The sequence below is a fragment of the Mobula hypostoma genome, chromosome 4, assembly GCF_963921235.1.
Source record: "Mobula hypostoma chromosome 4, sMobHyp1.1, whole genome shotgun sequence".
In the NCBI taxonomy this organism is placed as follows: domain Eukaryota; kingdom Metazoa; phylum Chordata; class Chondrichthyes; order Myliobatiformes; family Myliobatidae; genus Mobula; species Mobula hypostoma.
Window position 1 is genome coordinate 16884048 of NC_086100.1, and position 20469 is coordinate 16904516.

The 20469-nt window shown below is 42.8% G+C and overlaps 1 protein-coding gene across 2 annotated transcripts in view; it reads right to left on the reverse strand.

Annotated features, from left to right (window-relative positions):
• LOC134345137 (mediator of RNA polymerase II transcription subunit 12-like protein) overlaps nucleotides 1-20469 on the reverse strand; it is a 709294-nt gene that overhangs the window by 168708 nt on the left and 520117 nt on the right. For both annotated transcript variants that reach the window (XM_063045338.1, XM_063045337.1), the window contains exons 23-25: nucleotides 18281-18422; nucleotides 12239-12359; nucleotides 5615-5716 (exon numbers count right to left, since the gene is read on the reverse strand). In XM_063045338.1, the coding sequence (XP_062901408.1) occupies nucleotides 5615-5716; nucleotides 12239-12359; nucleotides 18281-18422 (365 nt within the window). The remainder of the gene's footprint in view (nucleotides 1-5614; nucleotides 5717-12238; nucleotides 12360-18280; nucleotides 18423-20469) is intronic.

The window sequence follows — 20469 nt, forward strand, 5'->3', positions numbered from 1 at the left end:
AAACAGGAAATTAGAAATGTGTGCAATAAAGGAACAGCAGTTATAATGGGTGACTTCAATCTACATGTAGACTGGGTGAACCAAATTGGTAAAGGTGCTGAGGAAGAGGATTTCTTGGAATGTATGCGGGATGGTTTTTTGAACCAACATGTCGAGGAACCAACTAGAGAGCAGGCTATTCTGGACTGGGTTTTGAGCAATGAGGAAGGGTTAATTAGCGATCTTGTCGTGAGAGGCCCCTTGGGTAAGAGTGACCATAATATGGTGGAATTCTTCATTAACATGGAGAGTGACATAGTTAATTCAGAAACAAAGGTTCTGAACTTAAAGAGGGGTAACTTTGAAGGTATGAGTCGTGAATTAGCTAAGATAGACTGGCAAATGACACTTAAAGGATTGACTGTGGATATGCAATGGCAGGCATTTAAAGGTTGCATGGATGAACTACAACAATTGTTCATCCCAGTTTGGCAAAAGAATAAATCAAGGAAGGTAGTGCACCCGTGGCTGACAAGAGAAATTAGGGATAGTATCAATTCCAAAGAAGTAGCATACAAATTAGCCAGAGAAAGTGGCTCACCTGAGGACTGGGAGAAATTCAGCGTTCAGCAGAGGAGGACAAAGGGCTTAATTAGGAAGGGGAAAAAAGATTATGAGAGAAAACTGGCAGAGAACATAAAAACGGACTGTAAAAGCTTTTATAGATATGTAAAAAGGAAAAGACTGATAAAGACAAATGTAGGTCCCCTGCAGACAGAAACAGGTGAATTGATTATGGGGAGCAAGGACATGGCAGACCAATTGAATAATTACTTTGGTCCTGTCTTCACTAAGGAGGACATAAATAATCTTCCAGAAATAGTAAGGGACAGAGGGTCCAGTGAGATGGAGGAACTGAGTGAAATACATGTTAGTAGGGAAGTGGTGTTAGGTAAATTGAAGGGATTGAAGGCAGATAAATCCCCAGGGCCAGATGGTCTGCATCCCAGAGTGCTTAAGGAAGTAGCCCAAGAAATAGTGGATGCATTAGTGATAATTTTTCAAAACTCGTTAGATTCTGGACTAGTTCCTGAGGATTGGAGGGTGGCTAATGTAACCCCACTTTTTAAAAAAGGAGGGAGAGAGAAACCGGGGAATTATAGGCCGGTTAGCCTAACGTCGGTGGTGGGGAAACTGCTGGAGTCAGTTATCAAGGATGTGATAACAGCACATTTGGAAAGCGGTGAAATGATCGGACAAAGTCAGCATGGATTTGTGAAAGGAAAATCATGTCTGACGAATCTCATAGAATTTTTTGAGGATGTAACTAGTAGAGTGGATAGGGGAGAACCAGTGGATGTGGTATATTTGGATTTTCAAAAGGCTTTTGACAAGGTCCCGCACAGGAGATTAGTGTGCAAACTTAAAGCACACGGTATTGGGGGTAAGGTATTGGTGTGGGTGGAGAATTGGTTAGCAGACAGGAAGCAAAGAGTGGGAATAAACGGGACCTTTTCAGAATGGCAGGCGGTGACTAGTGGGGTACCGCAAGGCTCAGTGCTGGGACCCCAGTTGTTTACAATATATATTAATGACTTGGATGAGGGAATTAAATGCAGCATCTCCAAGTTTGCGGATGACACGAAGCTGGGTGGCAGTGTTAGCTGTGAGGAGGATGCTAAGAGGATGCAGGGTGACTTGGATAGGTTGGGTGAGTGGGCAAACTCATGGCAGATGCAATTTAATGTGGATAAATGTGAAGTTATCCACTTTGGTGGCAAAAATAGGAAAACAGATTATTATCTGGATGGTGGCCGATTAGGAAAAGGGGAGGTGCAACGAGACCTGGGTGTCATTATACACCAGTCATTGAAAGTGGGCATGCAGGTACAGCAGGCGGTGAAAAAGGCGAACGGTATGCTGACATTTATAGCGAGAGGATTCGAGTACAGGAGCAGGGAGGTACTACTGCAGTTGTACAAGGCCTTGGTGAGACCACACCTGGAGTATTGTGTGCAGTTTTGGTCCCCTAATCTGAGGAAAGACATCTTTGCCATAGAGGGAGTACAAAGAAGGTTCACCAGATTGATTCCTGGGATGGCAGGTCTTTCATATGAAGAAAGACTGGATGAACTGGGCTTGTACTCGTTGGAATTTAGAAGATTGAGGGGGGATCTGATTGAAACGTATAAGATCCTAAAGGGATTGGACAGGCTAGATGCGGGAAGATTGTTCCCGATGTTGGGGAGGTCCAGAACGAGGGGTCACAGTTTGAGGATAGAGGGGAAGCCTTTTAGGACCGAGATTAGGAAAAACTTCTTCACACAGAGAGTGGTGAATCTGTGGAATTCTCTGCCACAGCAAACTGTTGAGGCCAGTTCATTGGCTATGTTTAAGAGGAAGTTAGATATGGCCCTTGTGGCTACAGGGGTCAGGGGGTATGGAGGGAAGGCTGGGTTCTGAGTTGGATGATCAGCCATGATCATAATAAATGGCGGTGCAGGCTCGAAGGGCCAAATGGCCTACTCCTGCACCTATTTTCGATGTTTCTATGTTTCTAAAAGCAATGCTGATGCATTGGTTGGACCAAATTTGTAGTATTGCGAGCGGATTGGTTCCTTAAACGATGTGCTGGCATTGGAGAGAGTCTAGAGGAGAATCACGAGAATGATTCTGGGAGTCAAAATGTTAACGTATGAGGAGTGTATGATGCTTCTGAGCCTGTACTTGCCGGAGTTTAGAAGAATGAGGGAGATCTCACTAAAACCTATTGAGTATTGAAAGGCCAAGATAGAGTGGATGTGGAGAGGATGCTTCCTATAGTGCTGGGAGTCTAAGACCAGAGGTCACAACCTCACAATACAGCGGTGTCCATTTAGAACAGAGAGTAGTGAATCCATGGAATTCATTGCCACAAGCAGCTGTGGAGGCCAAATCATTTAAAGCAGAAGTTGATAAGTTCGTGATTAGTCGGGGCGTCAAAGGTTATGGGAGAAAGCACGAGAATGGGATTGAGAGGGATAACAAGTCAACCATGATCGAATGGCGGAGAAGACTTGAAGGGCCAATTGCTTAATTCTACTCCTTTATCTTATGGTCTTATTATCTTCATTCTTCTGAACATCATCTACTACAGGCTGGGAGACATCAAATGTTCCATTAATTAATAATAGATAATGAAGGAGTAATCAGCTAACCTCTGACTTAGGGACAAGGGCAGAGAGTACAGTAAATAATACCCACATTTAACAGAAATATCTTTGTTTGTTTATTCCCTCTCCTAGTTGTCCAAAATGGGAAGTGCAAATTCAGGTTACTTTTTTTGTTGTGTTCTACCTAACTTTTCAGATCAATTGAAAACTATTCAATGAAATGCAGAAGTGTAACTACCAGGTGGAAGGTCACACATGTCATTTAATTCTGGAGACCATGTGGCAGTAATTTGGTCACACCCTAGTGGTGTAGGAATTAGGGTCGGGAAGGAAGTACAGGAAGCTTAGGCTGGACACCACCAGGTTTAGAACAACTGTTACCCTTCAATACCATCAGGTTCCTGAACCAGTGTGGACAACTCCACTCACCTCAGCACTGAACTGATTTCACAACCTATGCACTCACTTTCAAGTTCAAGTTTATCGTCATTCAGCTGTGCACGCACACACGGCAAAATAAAAGAACGTTCCTCTGGGACCAAGGTGAAAACTGCAGCATGTACGGTAATGTAATTGGTAGAAATGTACATAATTCACCACTGCCAACATTGAATTGGGGTTCACTTTAAGCGGCTGCTCTGATGTGATGACACAATTACGTGAAGTTCGGTTACTGCAATATGCGTTCAGGTTTTGAAGTACAATAAATGAGTTATTACGGTTTTTCTTACACATAAGATGCCTCACGTCATTTTAATTGCGTAAACCTACACATACATTACACGCAGCACATAAAATATTAGCACAATAATACTAAGAAATAATTTTTTAAAATCTGCAGATATACAAAACATAGAACATAGAATAGTACAGTACAGTAGAGGCCCTTCAGCCCACAATGTTGTGCCGACCCTTAAACCCTGCCTCCAATATAACCCCCCACCTTAAATTCCTCCATATGCCCGCCTAGTAGTCTCTTAAATTTCACTAGCATATCTGCCTCCACCACTGACTCAGGCAGTGCATTCCACGCACCAACCACTCTCTGAGTGAAAAACTAATATCCCCCTTGAACTTCCCATCCCTTACCTTAAAGCCATGTCCTCTTGTATTGAGCGGTGGTGCCCTGGGGAAGAGGAGCCGGCTGTCCACTCTATCTATTCCTCTTAATATCTTGTATACCTCTATCACGCCTCCTCTCATCCTCCTCCTCCAAAGAGTAAAGCCCTAGCTCCCTTAATCTCTGATCATAATGCATACTCTGTAAACCAGGCAGCATCCTGGTAAAAATCCACTGTACCCTTTCCAATGCTTCCACATCCTTCCTATAGCGAGGCGACCAGAACTGGACACAGTACTCCAAGTGTGGCCTAACCAGAGTTTTATAGAGCTGCATCATTACCTCGCGACTCTTAAACTCTATCCCTCGACTTTTGAAAGCTAACACCCCATAAGTTTTCTTAACTACCCTATCTACCTGTGAGGTAACTTTCAGAGATCTGTGGACATGTACCCCCAAATCCCTCTGCTCCTCCACACTTCCAAATATCTTGCCATTTACTTTGTACTCTGCCTTGGAGTTTGTCCTTCCAAAGTGCACCACCTCACACTTCTCCGGGTTGAACTCCATCTGCCACATCTCAGCCCACTTCTGCATCCTATCAATGTCTCTCTGCAATCTTCCACAATCCTCTACAGTATCCATAACACCGCCAACCTTTGTGTCGAATGCAAACTTGCCAACCCACCCTTCTACCCCCACATCCAGGTCATTAATAAAAATCACGAAACGTAGAGGTCCCAGGACCGATCCTTGTGGGACACCACTAGTCACAATCCTCCAAACTGAATGTACTCTCTCCATCACGACCCTCTGCTTTCTGCAGGCAAGCCAATTCTGAATCCACCTGGCCAAACTTCCCTGGATCCTATCCTACTGACTTTCTGAATAAGCCTACCGTGTGGAACCTTGTCAAATGCCTTACTAAAATCCATGTAGATCACATCTACTACACTACCCTCATCTATATGCCTGGTCACCTCCTCAAAGAACTCAAACAAATAAATAGAGGGGCGATGTGACAGTGATGTGCCTCTCATGTGAGATGTGGCAGTCAAGTTGTCATAAAGTGCATATTGAACATATAGCTAAATATACAACAGTATACAATGCATGTTCTCAATATTATTTATTGCTTGTTTATTACTATTAGTTTTTGTGTTTGAGTTTTCACAGCTTGTCTTTTTTTGCACGTTGGTTGCTTGTCTGCCTTTGTTTTGGTGGAGTTTTTCATTGATTATATTATGTTTCTTTCTACTTGCAGCCAATGCTTGCTAAATAAATGAATTTCAGAGTAGTATATGGTGACATACGTGTGCTTTAATAATGAATTTACTTCGAACGTTGAAGCAGTCCATGCAGACAGCATTTTCATCATAACAAAACTTGTAAAGGGGAACAGGGATGCCAGCCAGCAGCTTACCATTAGCCTGGGGGAAAGGGCTCACTTGCGGTGTACGGAACAAGTGCAGCAGAAGTCTGCACGTCATCCTGGCGCCTGCTTCAGCATCCGGATCGCCGCATGCTGCAGGAAACAGACTTGTCAGTTATAAATATTCCAAATGGAGACTCAATCTGCTTTTAACCTTTAAAAAGAAACAACAGCCAATTTCCTACGATGCTCCAAAGTGGGAACAAATATTCCCGCAAGTTTCGTGGGCTTCGAACGTCTCTTTGTCGTGTCAAAGAAAATCTGCCCCATCAATGTTTCTGCTGGGTAGCATTTTAAAAAGACTCAATTCTATTAAAATATCTTCATCTTCTCTGCGGTTTGACCAATTAAGTGAAAGGATTGTCCAGAGGTTAACTCTGCTACAGAGTGGTCATAGATCGTGGGGCCAATCTCTCTGGTTTGTTGGCAATGTCAGCCTTTGATTATGGAATTAAATGGGCTCGACATGTCCCTTCCAACACTTCAGTTGGCTCTTTCATGTTTTCATTTATTATGAATATCACTGGCAATGTCTGTGTTTTTTATCCATCGTCCCTGAACTGACAGGGTAGTCAAACACATTGCTGAGATTGAAGCCCCATTTAAACCAGGTCAGGGATAGCTGGCACATTTCTTTACCTGATAAAACAGAAATTACCTTTTATATGTATATATAATAAATCTGCTCACTTGATCGTTGCCAATCCAGGCTAATTTTAATTTTCAGATTTGTTTATTGCAATATAAATTCCCCAGTTGCCACAGTAATACACACAAAATGCTGGAGAAAATCAGGTCAGGAGGCCATAAACAGTTGACACCAGGACCCTTCATCAGGACTCCGTGTTAATCTGGATTTCCAGCATCTGCAGAATCTCTTTGTTTATGATCACCAGTTACCATGGTGAGACTCCCCATTATGTCTCTGGATCAATGGTCTGGATTAAGGCAACTCTCTCAACTTGTTGCTTTGGATCTCCAGCATCCGTAGATTTTCTTGTGCTTTGTAATTCTCTCAACTTTCCTCCCTCAATAACTCCTTGGTGTGTATTTTCTTTTTATTCAAATAACAATCAATGATCTTGGAAAAATGTTCTGCCTGGCAAGCCTCAAGGTATTTTCAGAGCCAAGTCTGTCACTGTACACAAACTCCAGCTGTTCTGTCTGATCCCAAGGATACAACTAGAGTAACGCATTAGGAAGTTTGGGAGCTCAGCAAGTCAGACAGCATCTAAGCAGGTGAATGAACAGTCGACATTTGAAGTGGAAACCCTTCATCATGACGACTGAAAAGGAAGGGGGAAGAAGCGAGGATAAGAAAGTGTGGGGAGAGGAGGACTACAAGCTGGCAGGTGATAGGTGAGACCAAGTGAGGAAGGAAGGCAGGTGGGGCAGGAGGAGGGGATGAAGTAAAAAACTGGGAGGAATAGGTGGTAGAGGTAAAGGGCTGAAGAATCTTATAGGAGAGGACAGTGGACCATGAGAGCAAGGAAGGGAAGAAGGACACCAGAGGGAGATGATGGGAAGGTGAAGAGAAGGGAAGAATCCCACCTCCTAGATTTTACTTTTTCTCATTGGGCTCAGTTTTCCTCACCCGGAGCGCAACATTGCAAAGCGTTTGCTACATGCAGTAGTTTCTCAGAAACTCTTTCAATCTCTTCACAACACCACCAGTGATCATGCATTAATACACAGGGAAGTACTGTATGTGCATTTCCATTGGCATGGTTCTTACCATCTCCCTGACTACAGTATTCAACCATCTCCTCATTAGTGCTTCCACTACCTAGCATGGGTTATGTTCACTTTATGAACAGGGAACAATCTGGATTATTTTTTGTAATGGTGAGTATTAGGAGTAAAATTCTTAATGGGCGACAAGATAGCATAGGGGTCAGTGTAACGCCTTAGAGTGCGAGCAAGCCAGGTTCAATTCCCGCCCCGGTTGTAAGGCATTTGTATATTTTCCCCGTGACCTTTAGTTTTTCCTGTTTCCTCCCACATCCTAAAGGCATACAGTTAATTGATTAACTGGGTATAATTGGCAGCAGAGGCTCATTGGGCTGAAATGGCCTGTACTGTGCTGATTCTTTAAATAAACTTTCAGTTCTGCGCAATAATGGGAACCTCCTTTTTCTGCTGCCATTCCTGGGAGATAACTGCAGATTCCCTTCAAAGTTACACGCTATTGTGACTAGGAAATGTATAAAATTTGCTTTGGGGATTAGATCTATACCAAGTTTAAACTGATGACACAATATGTATCAACTCTCTGGAATCCTATATAAAAGAAACTTGGATGTATTCGATATAGTTCCTTTGAGGCTGCATTCAATGATTTTCAACACTCAGAACATTAGTCGCTTTTTTTGAGCATTTCATATGGTAACTAGGAATGTTGTCTCGATGCACAGAAAGTATTTTTCAGTTTGTTTTAAGATATTCAATGGGAATTTCTCTTATTGCAAGATACACCACATCACAGAAGTATTTCCAAGTACACTAGAATCTGGTTAATTGGGACACATTGGGACAAGTACATTTTCGCCCAATTAAGAAGCTGCCCCAATTAGCCAAGGTTTCATGGAAATACAGTTGTTAAAAAGCTATAAAAATGGCAAACTACCATTTAAGTGAGTCACAAAATGTGTATTTAAATGAAATACATAACAAGTTAGAACACTACCAATACTACTATAGTACTGTAAAGCTGTGTATTCGTTCCTAATAGTTATCAAAGGAGGAATTCATCCAGCGTATGCTGCTGTGTTCTTTTAATTGACTGTAACTGAACAAAATCGGTGCAGATACCTAGTACAGTAAATGGACTGCCTTCATTGCCTTGCTGCATGAAGTAGCGTTACTTTAAGTGTTGTGTGTGAGTTATATGCACTGTGTTGTGCACTTTGGTCCGAAGGAACATTGTTTCATTTGGCAACACATGTGTATGGTTGAATGACAATAAATTGAACTTGAACCTGAAATTTTCAACTTAGGGTAACTCTGGTATTAGACATTTTGGCCCTGGGAGAAAGATCCCATCTTTCTACTCTGTCTACGCCCGTCATAATTTTATAAGCTTCTATCAGGTCTTCCCTTCATCATCTACAGCTGCGGAGAAAACACCCCAAGTTTGTCCAATATGCCCTTATGTCACATGCCTTCTAAACCAGGCAGCATCCAGGTGAACCTCTTCTGCAGCTTCTCCAAAGCCTCCATACTTTCAACATCCTTCCTGTAACGGGGCAATCAGAAATGAATGTAATCCCCCAGGTGTGGCCGTACCAGAGTTATACAGCAGGTGGACATTTTATTAGGTACCTACTGTACCAGTATCTAATAAAGTGGCCACTGAGTGTATGCTTACGGTCTTCTGCTGCTGTAGCCCTTCCACTTCAAGGTTTGAGGTGTTGTGCATTCAGAGATGCTCTTCTGCACACCACTGTTGTAATGTGTGGTTGAGTTACTGTTGCTTTCCTGTCAGCTTGAACCAGTCTGACCATTTCTTCTGACCTCTCTCATTAACAAGGTCTTTTCTCTCACAGAACTGCCACTCACTGGATGTCTATTTGCTTTTTGTATCTTTCTCTGTAAACTCTAGACTGCTGTGCACGACAATTCCAGGAGATCAGCCGTTCTGAGATATTGAAACCACCCGTCAGGCACCAATACTCATTCCGCGAGGGAAGTCACCTAGTTCACATTTCTTCCCCATTCTGATGTTTGGTCAGAACAACAATGGAGCCTCTTGACCACGTCTACATGCTCTTATGCAGAGATGCTGCCACATGGTCGGCTGATTAGATATTTACATTAACGAGCAGGTGTACAGGGTGTACCTAATAAAGTGGCCACTGAGTGTATAATGTTTTAACTGTTGCAAATCACTGAATACAACATAAATTCCCAAACCTTATACTCAATGCCTTGACCAATAAAAGCAGGCATGCTGTACAATTGATAGGGTAGTTAAGAAAGCTTATGGAGTGTTAGCTTTCATAAGTCGAGGGATAGAGTTTAAGAGTTGCGGGGTAATGATGCAGCTCTATAAAACTCTAGATAGGCCACACTTGGAGTGCTGTGTCCAGTTCTGGTCGCCTCACTATAGGAAGGATGTGGAAGCATTGGAAAGGGTACAGAGGAGATTTACCAAGATGCTGCCTGGTTTAGAGAGTATGGATTATGATCAGAGATTAAGGGATCTAGGGCTTTACTCTTTGGAGAGAAGGAGGATGAAAGGAGACATGATAAGAGGTATACATGATAATAAGAGGAATAGATAGAGTGGACAGCCAGCGCCTCTTCCCCAGGACACGACTGCTCAATACAAGAGGACACGGCTTTAAGGTAAGGGGTGGGAAGTTCAAGGGGGATATTAGAGGAAGGTTTTTTACTCAGAGAGTGGTTAGTGTGTGGAATGCACTGCTTGAGTCAGTGGTGGAGGCAGATACACTGGTGAAATTTAAGAGACTACTGAACAGGTATATGGAGGAATTTAAGGTGGGGGGTTATATGGGAGGCAGGGTTTAAGGGTCAGCACAACATTGTGGGCCTAAGGACCTGTACTGTGCTGTACTGTTCTATGTTCTATATGTTCTACAATTTCTTAACCACCTGTCAAATTATGCAGCCACTTTCAGGGTGTCATAGACTTAAACCGCAAGGTCCCTCTGTAACACCAAGGAGTTTATCATAGTATGGATGAGAGAGGGCTTGAGGGTTATGGTCCAGGTGCAGGTAGATGGGACCAGGCTGGCATGGACTAGATGGACCGAAGGACCTATTTCTGTGCTGTAGTGTTCTGTGACTATTATCCTCAGTCAATCGAAGGCATATCTAAATGAAAATGTATTAATTTCATCAACACTGTTTAGGGAAGAAGCCAAACCATCCCTATTCCCCCCCACCCCCAGATCAAATATTTGCTAACGTGGTTGACTGTCATTCAATTTTTGAGATGGTCACCTGGTTTAAGGTCAATTAGAAATAAGCAATATACACTCAGTGCCCACTTTATTAGGTACACCTGCCCATTAATGCAAACATCTAATCAGCCAATCATGTGGCAGCAACTCAATACATCAAAGCATGTTGACCAGTGAGCGGCAGTTCTGTGGGTGAAAACATCTTGTTAATGAGAGAGGTCAGAGGAGAATGGACAGACTGTTTCAAGCTGACAAGAAGGAGACAGTAACTCAGATAACATTGCATTACACCAGTGGTGTGCAGAAGGGCATCTCTGAACACACAACGCATCAAATCTTGAAACAGCAGAAGCCCAGAAACACACATTCAGTGGCCTCTTTATTAGGTATATGAGGTACCTAATAAAGTGGACACTGCGTGTACGTTGGGCTTATTTTTAATGCCACCACTGTGTGAATTAAGGAAAATAGACCAGACCATGAAAGGGAAGCGGCTTGGGATGTTCTATCTCACCAATATAGGTCAGGAGATTGACCCTGCCTGCAGATGTCTTAGCAGGATTAGAAATGTAGAGGAAGAAAGAGAATGGGATGCAGGGACGCCAAACACAATGAGCAAAAGAGGAATTAATATAGGGACACCAGATACTGGAATCTGGCACAGAAAATACACTGCAGTAGGAACTCAGTTGGTCAGCCAGTCTATGTGGAGAGCAATGGAATATTCTGAGCAGCTTTGGGCCCCTTATCTTAGAAAGGGTATTTTTGGCATTAAAGATGGTCCAGAGCAGGTTTTCGAGAATTATCTCAGGAATGAACGGGTTAAAGTATGAGAAGCATTTGATGGCTCGGGGCCTACACTCGATGAAGTTCAGAAGAATGAGAGGGGGATCTCATTGAAACCTATTCAATATTGAACCAAAGCAACACACAAGAAAAATGCTGATGAACGCAGCAGGCCAGGCAGCATCTATAGGAAGAGGTACAGTCGACATTTCGGGCCGACTGACTAGTTAAGAGTAGATGTGGGGAGGATATTTCCTCCAGTGGAGGAGTCTAGGACGAGAGGGCACAGTCCCAAAATGGAAGGATGTCCCTTTAGAATAGAGATAAGCAGGAATTTCTTTAGGGGGAGGCGAACCTGTGGAATTCATTGCTCCAGATGGTTGCAGAGGCCAAGACTTTGGGTATAATTAAAGCGGAGGATGATAGATTCTTGATTAGTCAGGGCATCAAAGGTTCCAGAGAGAAGGCAGGAGAAAGGGGTTGAGAGGGATAATAAATCAGCTATGATGGAATGGTGGAGCAGACTTGATGGATTGAATGGCCTAATTCTGCCCCTGTGTCTTCTGGTCTTATGGTCCAGGAATGATTAGGAATCATGCGAATTCTTATTATCACAAGAGATTCTGCACATGCTGGGAATCCAGAGTAATACAAAAAAGTTCTGGAGGAATTCAACAAGTTAGGCAGTAACCACGGAGAGGAAAATAGTCAATGTTTTGGGCTGGGATTCATCAGCACCATTCATAGGAATTTTTACTCAAGTATTGGAGTGGAATAGGAGCTTTATTGTGCAAATCTTATACTTCGCCGCATTGAAGACTTTTCCCACTTTCCAAGCTCTCCTTCACTGTCCTTGCTGAGTATGTGGGATTATGGGAGGGAGCCTGAAATGGGACACACTCACCAGCTGCCAGAAGAGAAGGAAGTGCCACATGCTGAACCATATCCTCCAGCGGGAAGCACTGGCGAGCGATTAGAATAGCAATGAACGTCGCCAAGGAATCATGGAATGACAAGTCGCTGACCTTGGGAAAAATTACAATAAGCAGCAAGTCAGAGATTTGCAAAAGTTATCATTCTGTCCTTCAGTGCAGACACAGACCCTTTTGGCCTACCATGTGGATGCCAACCACCAAGTACCTATCGAAACAAATCTCAGCTGCTAGCAGTCCGTCCACATCCCACTAGATGCAAGTGATTAGCCAGATGCATCTTAATTATGGGTGCTTTTGTCTGCATTACCAGTTCAGGCAGTGCAATCCAGATTTTAGTGATTCTTTGGGTGAAAAAAGAGCTCTTTCTCAGATCTTCTCTGAGCTTCTTACTCCTCAACTTTAAACTATGCCCTCTGGTCTAAAACAGCTTTGCCATTGTGGAATGCTTTCTCAGTTATCAATAACTCTCATTAATTTTGTCTACCTACACCACTTATCAACTAGCAAAATATTAAACTACAGTAATGCTTCCACTGGATGTGACAAGGGAAAAGAATGGACAAGAAATGAGATTAAAGGGAGACTATTTATCATACATACTTCGGAATAAATGGTGAAATGCATTGATTGCTTCAAACCAGATCAGCGAGTATTGTTCTGGAAGCAGCCCGTAAGTGTCACTGTGCTTACTAACCCTGACCACACATCTTTGGAATGTAAGAAGAAACCCAAGCGCTCACGGGGAGAATGTACAAACACCTTACAGACAGGGCAGGAATCGAACCCCGATCTTACAGCTGACATTGTAAAATGCTGTGCTAACCACTATGCTGGCGTGTATGCCCCTTCCATCTGCCTTCCCAGTGAAGCATCCTAATTCACAGAACTCCACCTCATCCATACGAGGCCATCAGGCACAGGAACCCTCTCCCCACTTCTTGAAAAGACATCTGGCTTCGCCACATTAAGCACACTTACAATTCCCAAAGCTATTATGGTCCTTTCCTCCACACACCGAATTACGTTACAGTTAATGGAATTCTTATGAAGACCATAAGATATAGGAGAAGAATTAGGCCATTTGGCCCATCAAGTCTTCTCTGCCATTCTGTCACGGCTAATTTATTATCCCTCTCAATCCCATTCTCCTGCCTTCTCCCCGTAACCTTTGACATCCTTACAAAACAAGAATCTATCGAGCTCCACATTAAATATACCTAGTGACTTCGCCTCCACAGCCATCTGTGGCAATGAATTCCATAGAGTCACTGCCCTCTTGCTTAAGACATTCCTCCTCATCTCTGTTCTAAATGGATGTACCTCTCTTCTGACGCTGTTTCTTCTGGTGCCCCACTAAAGGAAATATCTTTTCTACGCCCACTCTATGTAGGCCTTTCAATATTCGATAAGTATCAGTGAGATACTCCCTCATTCTCCTGACTCTAGCGAGTACAGGCCCAGAACCACCAAAAGTTCCTCATGCATTAACCCTTTCATTTAAGGGATCATTCTCGTGAACATCCTCTGGATGATCTCCAATGCCAGCATATTCTTTCTTAGACAAGAGGCCCAGAATTGCTCACCATACTCCAGGTGTGGTCTGACCAATTCCTTATAAAGCCTCAGCATTACATCCCTGCTTCTATATTCTAGTCCTCACTAGTTCTATTGAGGTACAGTGGCTGTGGTAGCACCTACAGGCAAGCAGAGAAACTACTGGCCATCAACCCTCCCCACAATCCTCATGGAATTTCTACTTCAGACTGTGAATGAAATCTTTCAATGCCTTTCAGAGATGAAAGGTTTAATAAGAACGTTAGGAGCATCATTTTCTCACAGCGGGTGATATATATATATATATATATATATATATGTGTGTGTGTGTGTGTGTATGAGAAAATGATGCTCCTGCCACAACCACTTCCCCTGATATATATATATATATATATATCAGGGGAAGTGGTTGTGGCAGGTTCACTTGATGCATTTAGGAAGTAGAGGTATATACAAACCCCATTTCCAGAAAAGTTGGGATATTCCAAGATGCAATAAAAACAAAAATCCGTGATATGTTAATTCATGTGAACCCTTATTTAACTGACAAAAGTACAAAGAAAAGATTTTCAATAGTTTTACTGACCAACTTAATTGTATTTTGTAAACATACACAAATTTAGAATTTGATGGCTGCAATACACTCAACAAAAGTTGGGACAGAGGCATGTTTACCATTGTGTTATATCACCTTTCCTTTTAGTAACACTTTTTAATCATTTTGGAACTGAGGATACTAATTGTAGTAGATCTGCAATTGGAAATTTTGTCCATTCTTGCTTGATATAAGACTTCAGCTGCTCAACAGTCCGTGGTCTCCGTTGTCTGATTCTCCTCTTCATGATGCACCATACATTGTCAATAGGAGATAGATCTGGACTGGCAGCAGGCCAGTCAAGCACACGCACTCTGTGTCTACAAAGCCACACTGTTGTAGCCCGTGCAGAATATGGTCTGGCATTGTCCTGCTGAAATAAGCATGGACGTCCCGGGAAGAGATGTCGCCTTGACGCCTTGACGTCAACATAAGTCTCTCTAAAATCCTAATATACGCCTCAGAGTCAATGGTACCTTCACATACATGCAACTCACCCATGCTGTGGGCACTGATGCACCCCATATCATCACAGATGCTGGCTTTTGCACCTTTCGACAATCTGGATGGTCATTTTCATCTTTGGCACGGAGAACTCAATGCCCGTTTTTTCTGAAAACTAGCTGAAATGGGGACTCATCTGACCACAGCACACGATTCCACGGTCTTTCGGTCCATCTGAGATGAGCTCGGGCCTAGAGAACTCGCCGGCGTTTCTGCATAGAGTTGATGTATGGCTTCCTCCTTGCATAATACAGTTTCAAGTTGCATTTCTGGATGCAGTGACGGACTGTGTTGAGTGACAATGGTTTTGCGAAGTACTCCCGAGCCCAGGTTGCTATAATTGTCACAGTAGCATGACAGTTTCTTAGGCAGTGCCGCCTGAGGGCTCGAAGATCACGCGCATTCAACAGTGGTTTCCGACCTTGCCCTTTACGCACTGAGATGTCTCTGAATTCTCTGAATCTTTTCACAATATTATGTACTGTAGATGTTGAAAGACCTAAATTCTCTGCAATCTTACGTTGAGAAATGTTCCTTTTGAACTGACTAACAATTCTCTCACGAATTTTGGCACAAAGGGGTCTGTCCCAACTTTTGTTGAGTGTGTTACAGCCATCAAATTCTAAATTTGTGTATATTTACAAAATACAATTAAGTTGGTCAGTAAAACTATTGAAAATCTTTACTTTGTACTTTTGTCAGTTAAATAAAGGTTCATGTGAATTAACATATCACAGATTTTTGTTTGTATTGCATTTTGGAAAATATCCCAACTTTTCTAGAAATGGGGTTTGTACAATAATGAGAGGCATAGATAGGGTAGATAGCTAGAATATTTTCCCAGGGTAGAAAGTCAAATATTAGAGGGTACAGATTTAAGTTAAGAAGGAAAAAGTTTAAAAGGAAATGTAAGAGCAAGTCTGTACACAGAGAGCACTGGGTGCCTGGAATGCTCTGCCAGGGGTTGCGTGGAAGCAGTTACAATAGCGACATTCAGGATGCATGGAATGGAGGGAGATCGATCATGTGTAGGCAGAAGTGATTAGTTCAGTTTGACAGCATGTTTGGCATAGACATCGAGGCCAAACGACCCTTTTTTTCCATGCAGTACAGCTCTACATAGGGCCCCAGAGTCAGAGTCACAAGATTAAGGGGTTCTCACTCAAACACAAAATTCTTCCTCATTTCTGTTCTAAAGGGATGTCCTTCCATTCTAGGGCTGTGCCTTCTGATCCTGGACTCACCCACTGTAGGAAATATCATGTCCAAATCCACTCTATCTAGGCTTTTCGGTATTTGATAGATTTCAATGAGATCTACCCCTTAATTCTTCTAGACTCTAGAGAGAACAGGCCCAGAGCCATCAAATGCTTTCATTCCTGGGATAATTCTTGTCAATCTCTTCTGGACCCTCTCCAATGCCAGCACATCCTTTCTTAGACAAGGGGCTGCAAACAGCTCACAATACTCTAAGTGTGTCATTTGTGTTAAGGATTGTGCTGGTGGCAGTCCACAAATGTCACCACACATTCCGGCACCAACATAGCATGTGGACAATTAGCAGTGAAACAATTCTATTCTCTAATTGTGTGGTTCAGAATTGGCTTGCCCATTGAAGCAGAGAGTGGTAAGAGATGGAGTGTATTCTGCCCAGAAGTCAGTGAACAGCAGTGTTCTGCAGGGATCTGTACTGGGACCCCTGCTCTTTGTGACTTTTACAAGTGAATTGGATGAGGAAATGGAAGAGTGAGTTAATAATTTTGCCGATGACAGGAAGGCTGGTGGAGTTGTGGATAGTGGGGAGGTTTGCTGTAGGTAACAACGGGACATTGACAGGATGTGGAACTAGGCTGAGAAATGGCAGACGGAGTTCAACCCAGAAAATCATGAAATGGTTCATTGTGGAAGGTTGAATTTGAAGGCAGAATACAAGGTTAATAGCAAGAATCCTGACAGTGTGAAGGAACAAAAGGATCTTGGGGTCCATGTACATAGATCACTCAAAGTTGCTGCGCAAGTTTTTGGATGAGTGCATGAACACCTCACTGGAAGTGATGGCGGAGGCAGATACATTATAAACACAAGGGACTCTTCAGATGCTGGAAATCCAGAGTAGCACAAAAAATGATGGAAGAACTCAACAAGTCAGTCAGCTTCTATAGAGAGGAAGGAAAAGCTGACATTTCAAGCCAAGACCCTTCCTTAGGACTGGCAAGCAAGGGCGAGGAAGCCAGAATAAGAAGGTGGAGGATGGGAACGAGTACAAGCGAGAAGGTGATAGGTGAAACCAGGTGAGGGGGATGGTAGGTCAGTGGGCAAAGGGGAGGTGAAGTGAGAAGCTGTAAGGTGATAGGAGGAAAAGGTAAAGGGCTGAAGAAGGAGGAATCCGATAGGAGAATTGATTGGACCATGGAAAAATGGGAAGGAGGAGGACAACCAAAAGGAGGTGATGGAAAGGGGAGGAGAAGAAAAGGGGTGAGAGGGTAACCAAAATGTGGAATGGAAAATGAGAAGGGGAGAGAGGAAAGAAATTACTAGAAGTTAGCAAGATTAATGTTCATGGCATAGAACGAATATGAGGTGTTGCTCCTCCAACCTGAGAATGGCCCCATCATGGCAGTAGGGGAGGCCATGGACCAACATAACAGGAATTCTGCAGATGCTGGAAATTCAAGCAACACACATCAAAGTTGCTGGTGAATGCAGCAGGCCAGGCAGCATCTCTAGGAAGAGGTACAGTCGACGTTTCAGGCCGAGACCCTTCGTCAGGACTAACTGAAGAAGAGTTTTGGATCTCCCCCTCCCCCTCCCAGTTTCAAATCTCTTACTAACTCTTCCTTCAGTTAGTCCTGACGAAGGGTCTCGGCCTGAAACGTCAACTGTACCTCTTCCTAGAGATGCTGCCTGGCCTGCTGCGTTCACCAGCAACTTTGATGTGTATTGCATGGACCAACATATTGGAATAGGAATGGGAAGTGGAATTAAAATGTTTCGTCAATGGGAAATCCTGCTTGTTGCGTGACAATGCTCAACTCGGTCTCATCGATGTAGAGGAGTCCGCACCAGGAGCACTGAATGCAGTAGATAGCCCTAACAGACTCATTAGGCAGATATATTAGGGGCATTTAAGAAACTGTTAGATAGATACGCGTATGATAGAAAAGTAGAGTGCTATGTAGGAAGGAAGGGTTAGATTAACCTAGAGTCAATTAAAGGGTTAGCACACAGGTGTGGCCCAAAGGGCTGGTACTGTTCTATATTCTATGTTCTTAATCTAGTCATAACTACTGGACATGGTCATCTTCCCCTCAGGAGAATGCTAGTGGTGAGCAGAGAAATGAGCACACTGTGAGCTTACATCCACACTGCAGAGAAGATCATTGAATCCCCAGACATGGTTCGATGAGCAGCAAAGAGCCTTTAGAACACCAAGCCATTCAGAGCTGAGGACAGTGCAGCAAGCCGTCAGCTCTGCACAAAGATTTGCGATGTCATTAATTCTGCAAAACAGCAAAACAGGTCATTAGAGTCATTGAGAAGAGATATCTTCACTCAGACAACCTGAGATTTATTTCTCCCCTTAAAATATGGAGCTAACCCTTTTTATCTTGCATTGTTATCAGTGCCTACCTCAAAAATACTTAATAGAGTCACACAAGGAGGTAGACGATTAATAATGAAGCAAAATGGTAATAGCCTATCGGTCCATATACAAACATATACAAAGACTTTACAGGTGCAAATAGTCTCCTTACAGGAGGAAGGGTTTTCAAGCTATGGAGAGAGTTCACTACAGGTTCACCAGATTAAATCCTGAGATGATGGGATTGATGTAACAAATCAGATTGAGTTAATTAGGTTTATATTCACTAGTTAATAGGTTAATGGGTGACTATGTTTCTCTTACACTGTTATGTAGTGTTGTCAGTCTGACAGGCTCTACTCACTGCCCATTCAAATTAATCTCACCCTGTCAGCCTTATCCTATAGCAACACACAAAGAAACTGGAGGAATTCAGCAGGTCAGGTAGAATCTGTGGAGGAAATGGACAGCTGGCTCTTTAGCTCCTCATCTGGAGCTTCATCCTACACGTCCTTCCCTTTACCCTCTTAGAATTCAAAATTACATTTCTGAATTATATCACCTTCTTTGTAATTCAACATTAAATTTTCTTTTGTCTTTCATTCCTGGACTTAAATAATCATTTTACAGAAATGATTCTGGGATTAAAAGGCTTGTCATATGAGGAGTACTTGATGGCTCAGGGCCTGTACTCACTGGAAATCAGAGGAATGAGGGTGAGTTCATTGAAACCTAATGAATATTGAAAGACCTTGATAGGGTGAATGTGGAGAGGATGTTTCCTACAGTGGGGAAGTCTAAAACCAGAGGATGCAGACTCAGAGTAGAGGGGACAGCCTTTTAGAATGGAGATGAGGAGAAATTTCTTTAGCCAGCGAGTGGTAATTCTGTGGAATTTGTTGCCACAGACAGCTGTGGAGGCCAAGTCACTTGGTATGTTTAAGCCAGAGGTTGCTATGTTCTTGATTAGTCAGGACATGAAGGGATACAGGAGAAGGTAGGAGATTGGGGCTGAGAAGGAAAATGCTGGAGCAGACTCGATGGGCCAAATGGCCTAATTCTGCTCCTACGTTTTATGGTTTTATGGTCTTATAGTCTCTGAACTAAAGCGCTAACTTGGTTTCTCATTCCACAGATGTATCTGACTTGCTGAGTTTTCCCAGCATTCTCCCTTTTATTTCAGATTCCAGCATCTACATTTTTATTCAGTTTCACGGGTGACCATGAACAAAAGCACTAAAACATCCAACAGATAAAACACTTCTCACCTCTTACCACCTATCAGTAATCCCAATCACCAGCTCATTAATGCAAATATCTAATCAGTCATGTGGAGCAACTCAATGCATAAAAGCATACAGACGAAGTCAAGAAGTCCAGTTGTTGTTCAGACCAAACATCAGAATGGGAAAGAAATGTGATCTAAGTGACTTTTACTGTGGAATCATTGTTGGTGTCAGGTAGATGGTTTGCGTATCTCTGAAACTACTGATCTCCAGGGATTTTCATGTACAGCAGTCTCTCGAGTTTACAGGGAATAGTGTGGAAAACAAAAAATATATATATAGTGAGTGTCAGTATTGTGGGAAAAACCAGCTTGTTAATGACAGAGGTCAGAAGAGAATGGCCAAACTGGTTTAATTCAACAGGTTGGAGACAATAATTTAAATTACTACATGTTACAACAGTGGTGTGCAGAAGAGCATCTCTGAATGCACAACACATTAAGCATTGAGGTGAATAAACTACAGCAGCAGAAGATTATGAACATGGTGGTATCAGGTATTAGGTACCACCTGTACCTAATAAAGTGGTCACTGAGTGTACTGTGTGATGTGAACATTAGAGTATTAGGCAAATTCTCAGAGAAGATGTGATTCCAAAGTTACAAGGTCAAATGAAAATCAAACAAAAGCTGCAAATGGTGGAAATCTGAAACAAAACATAAGGGGTATAGACAGGCA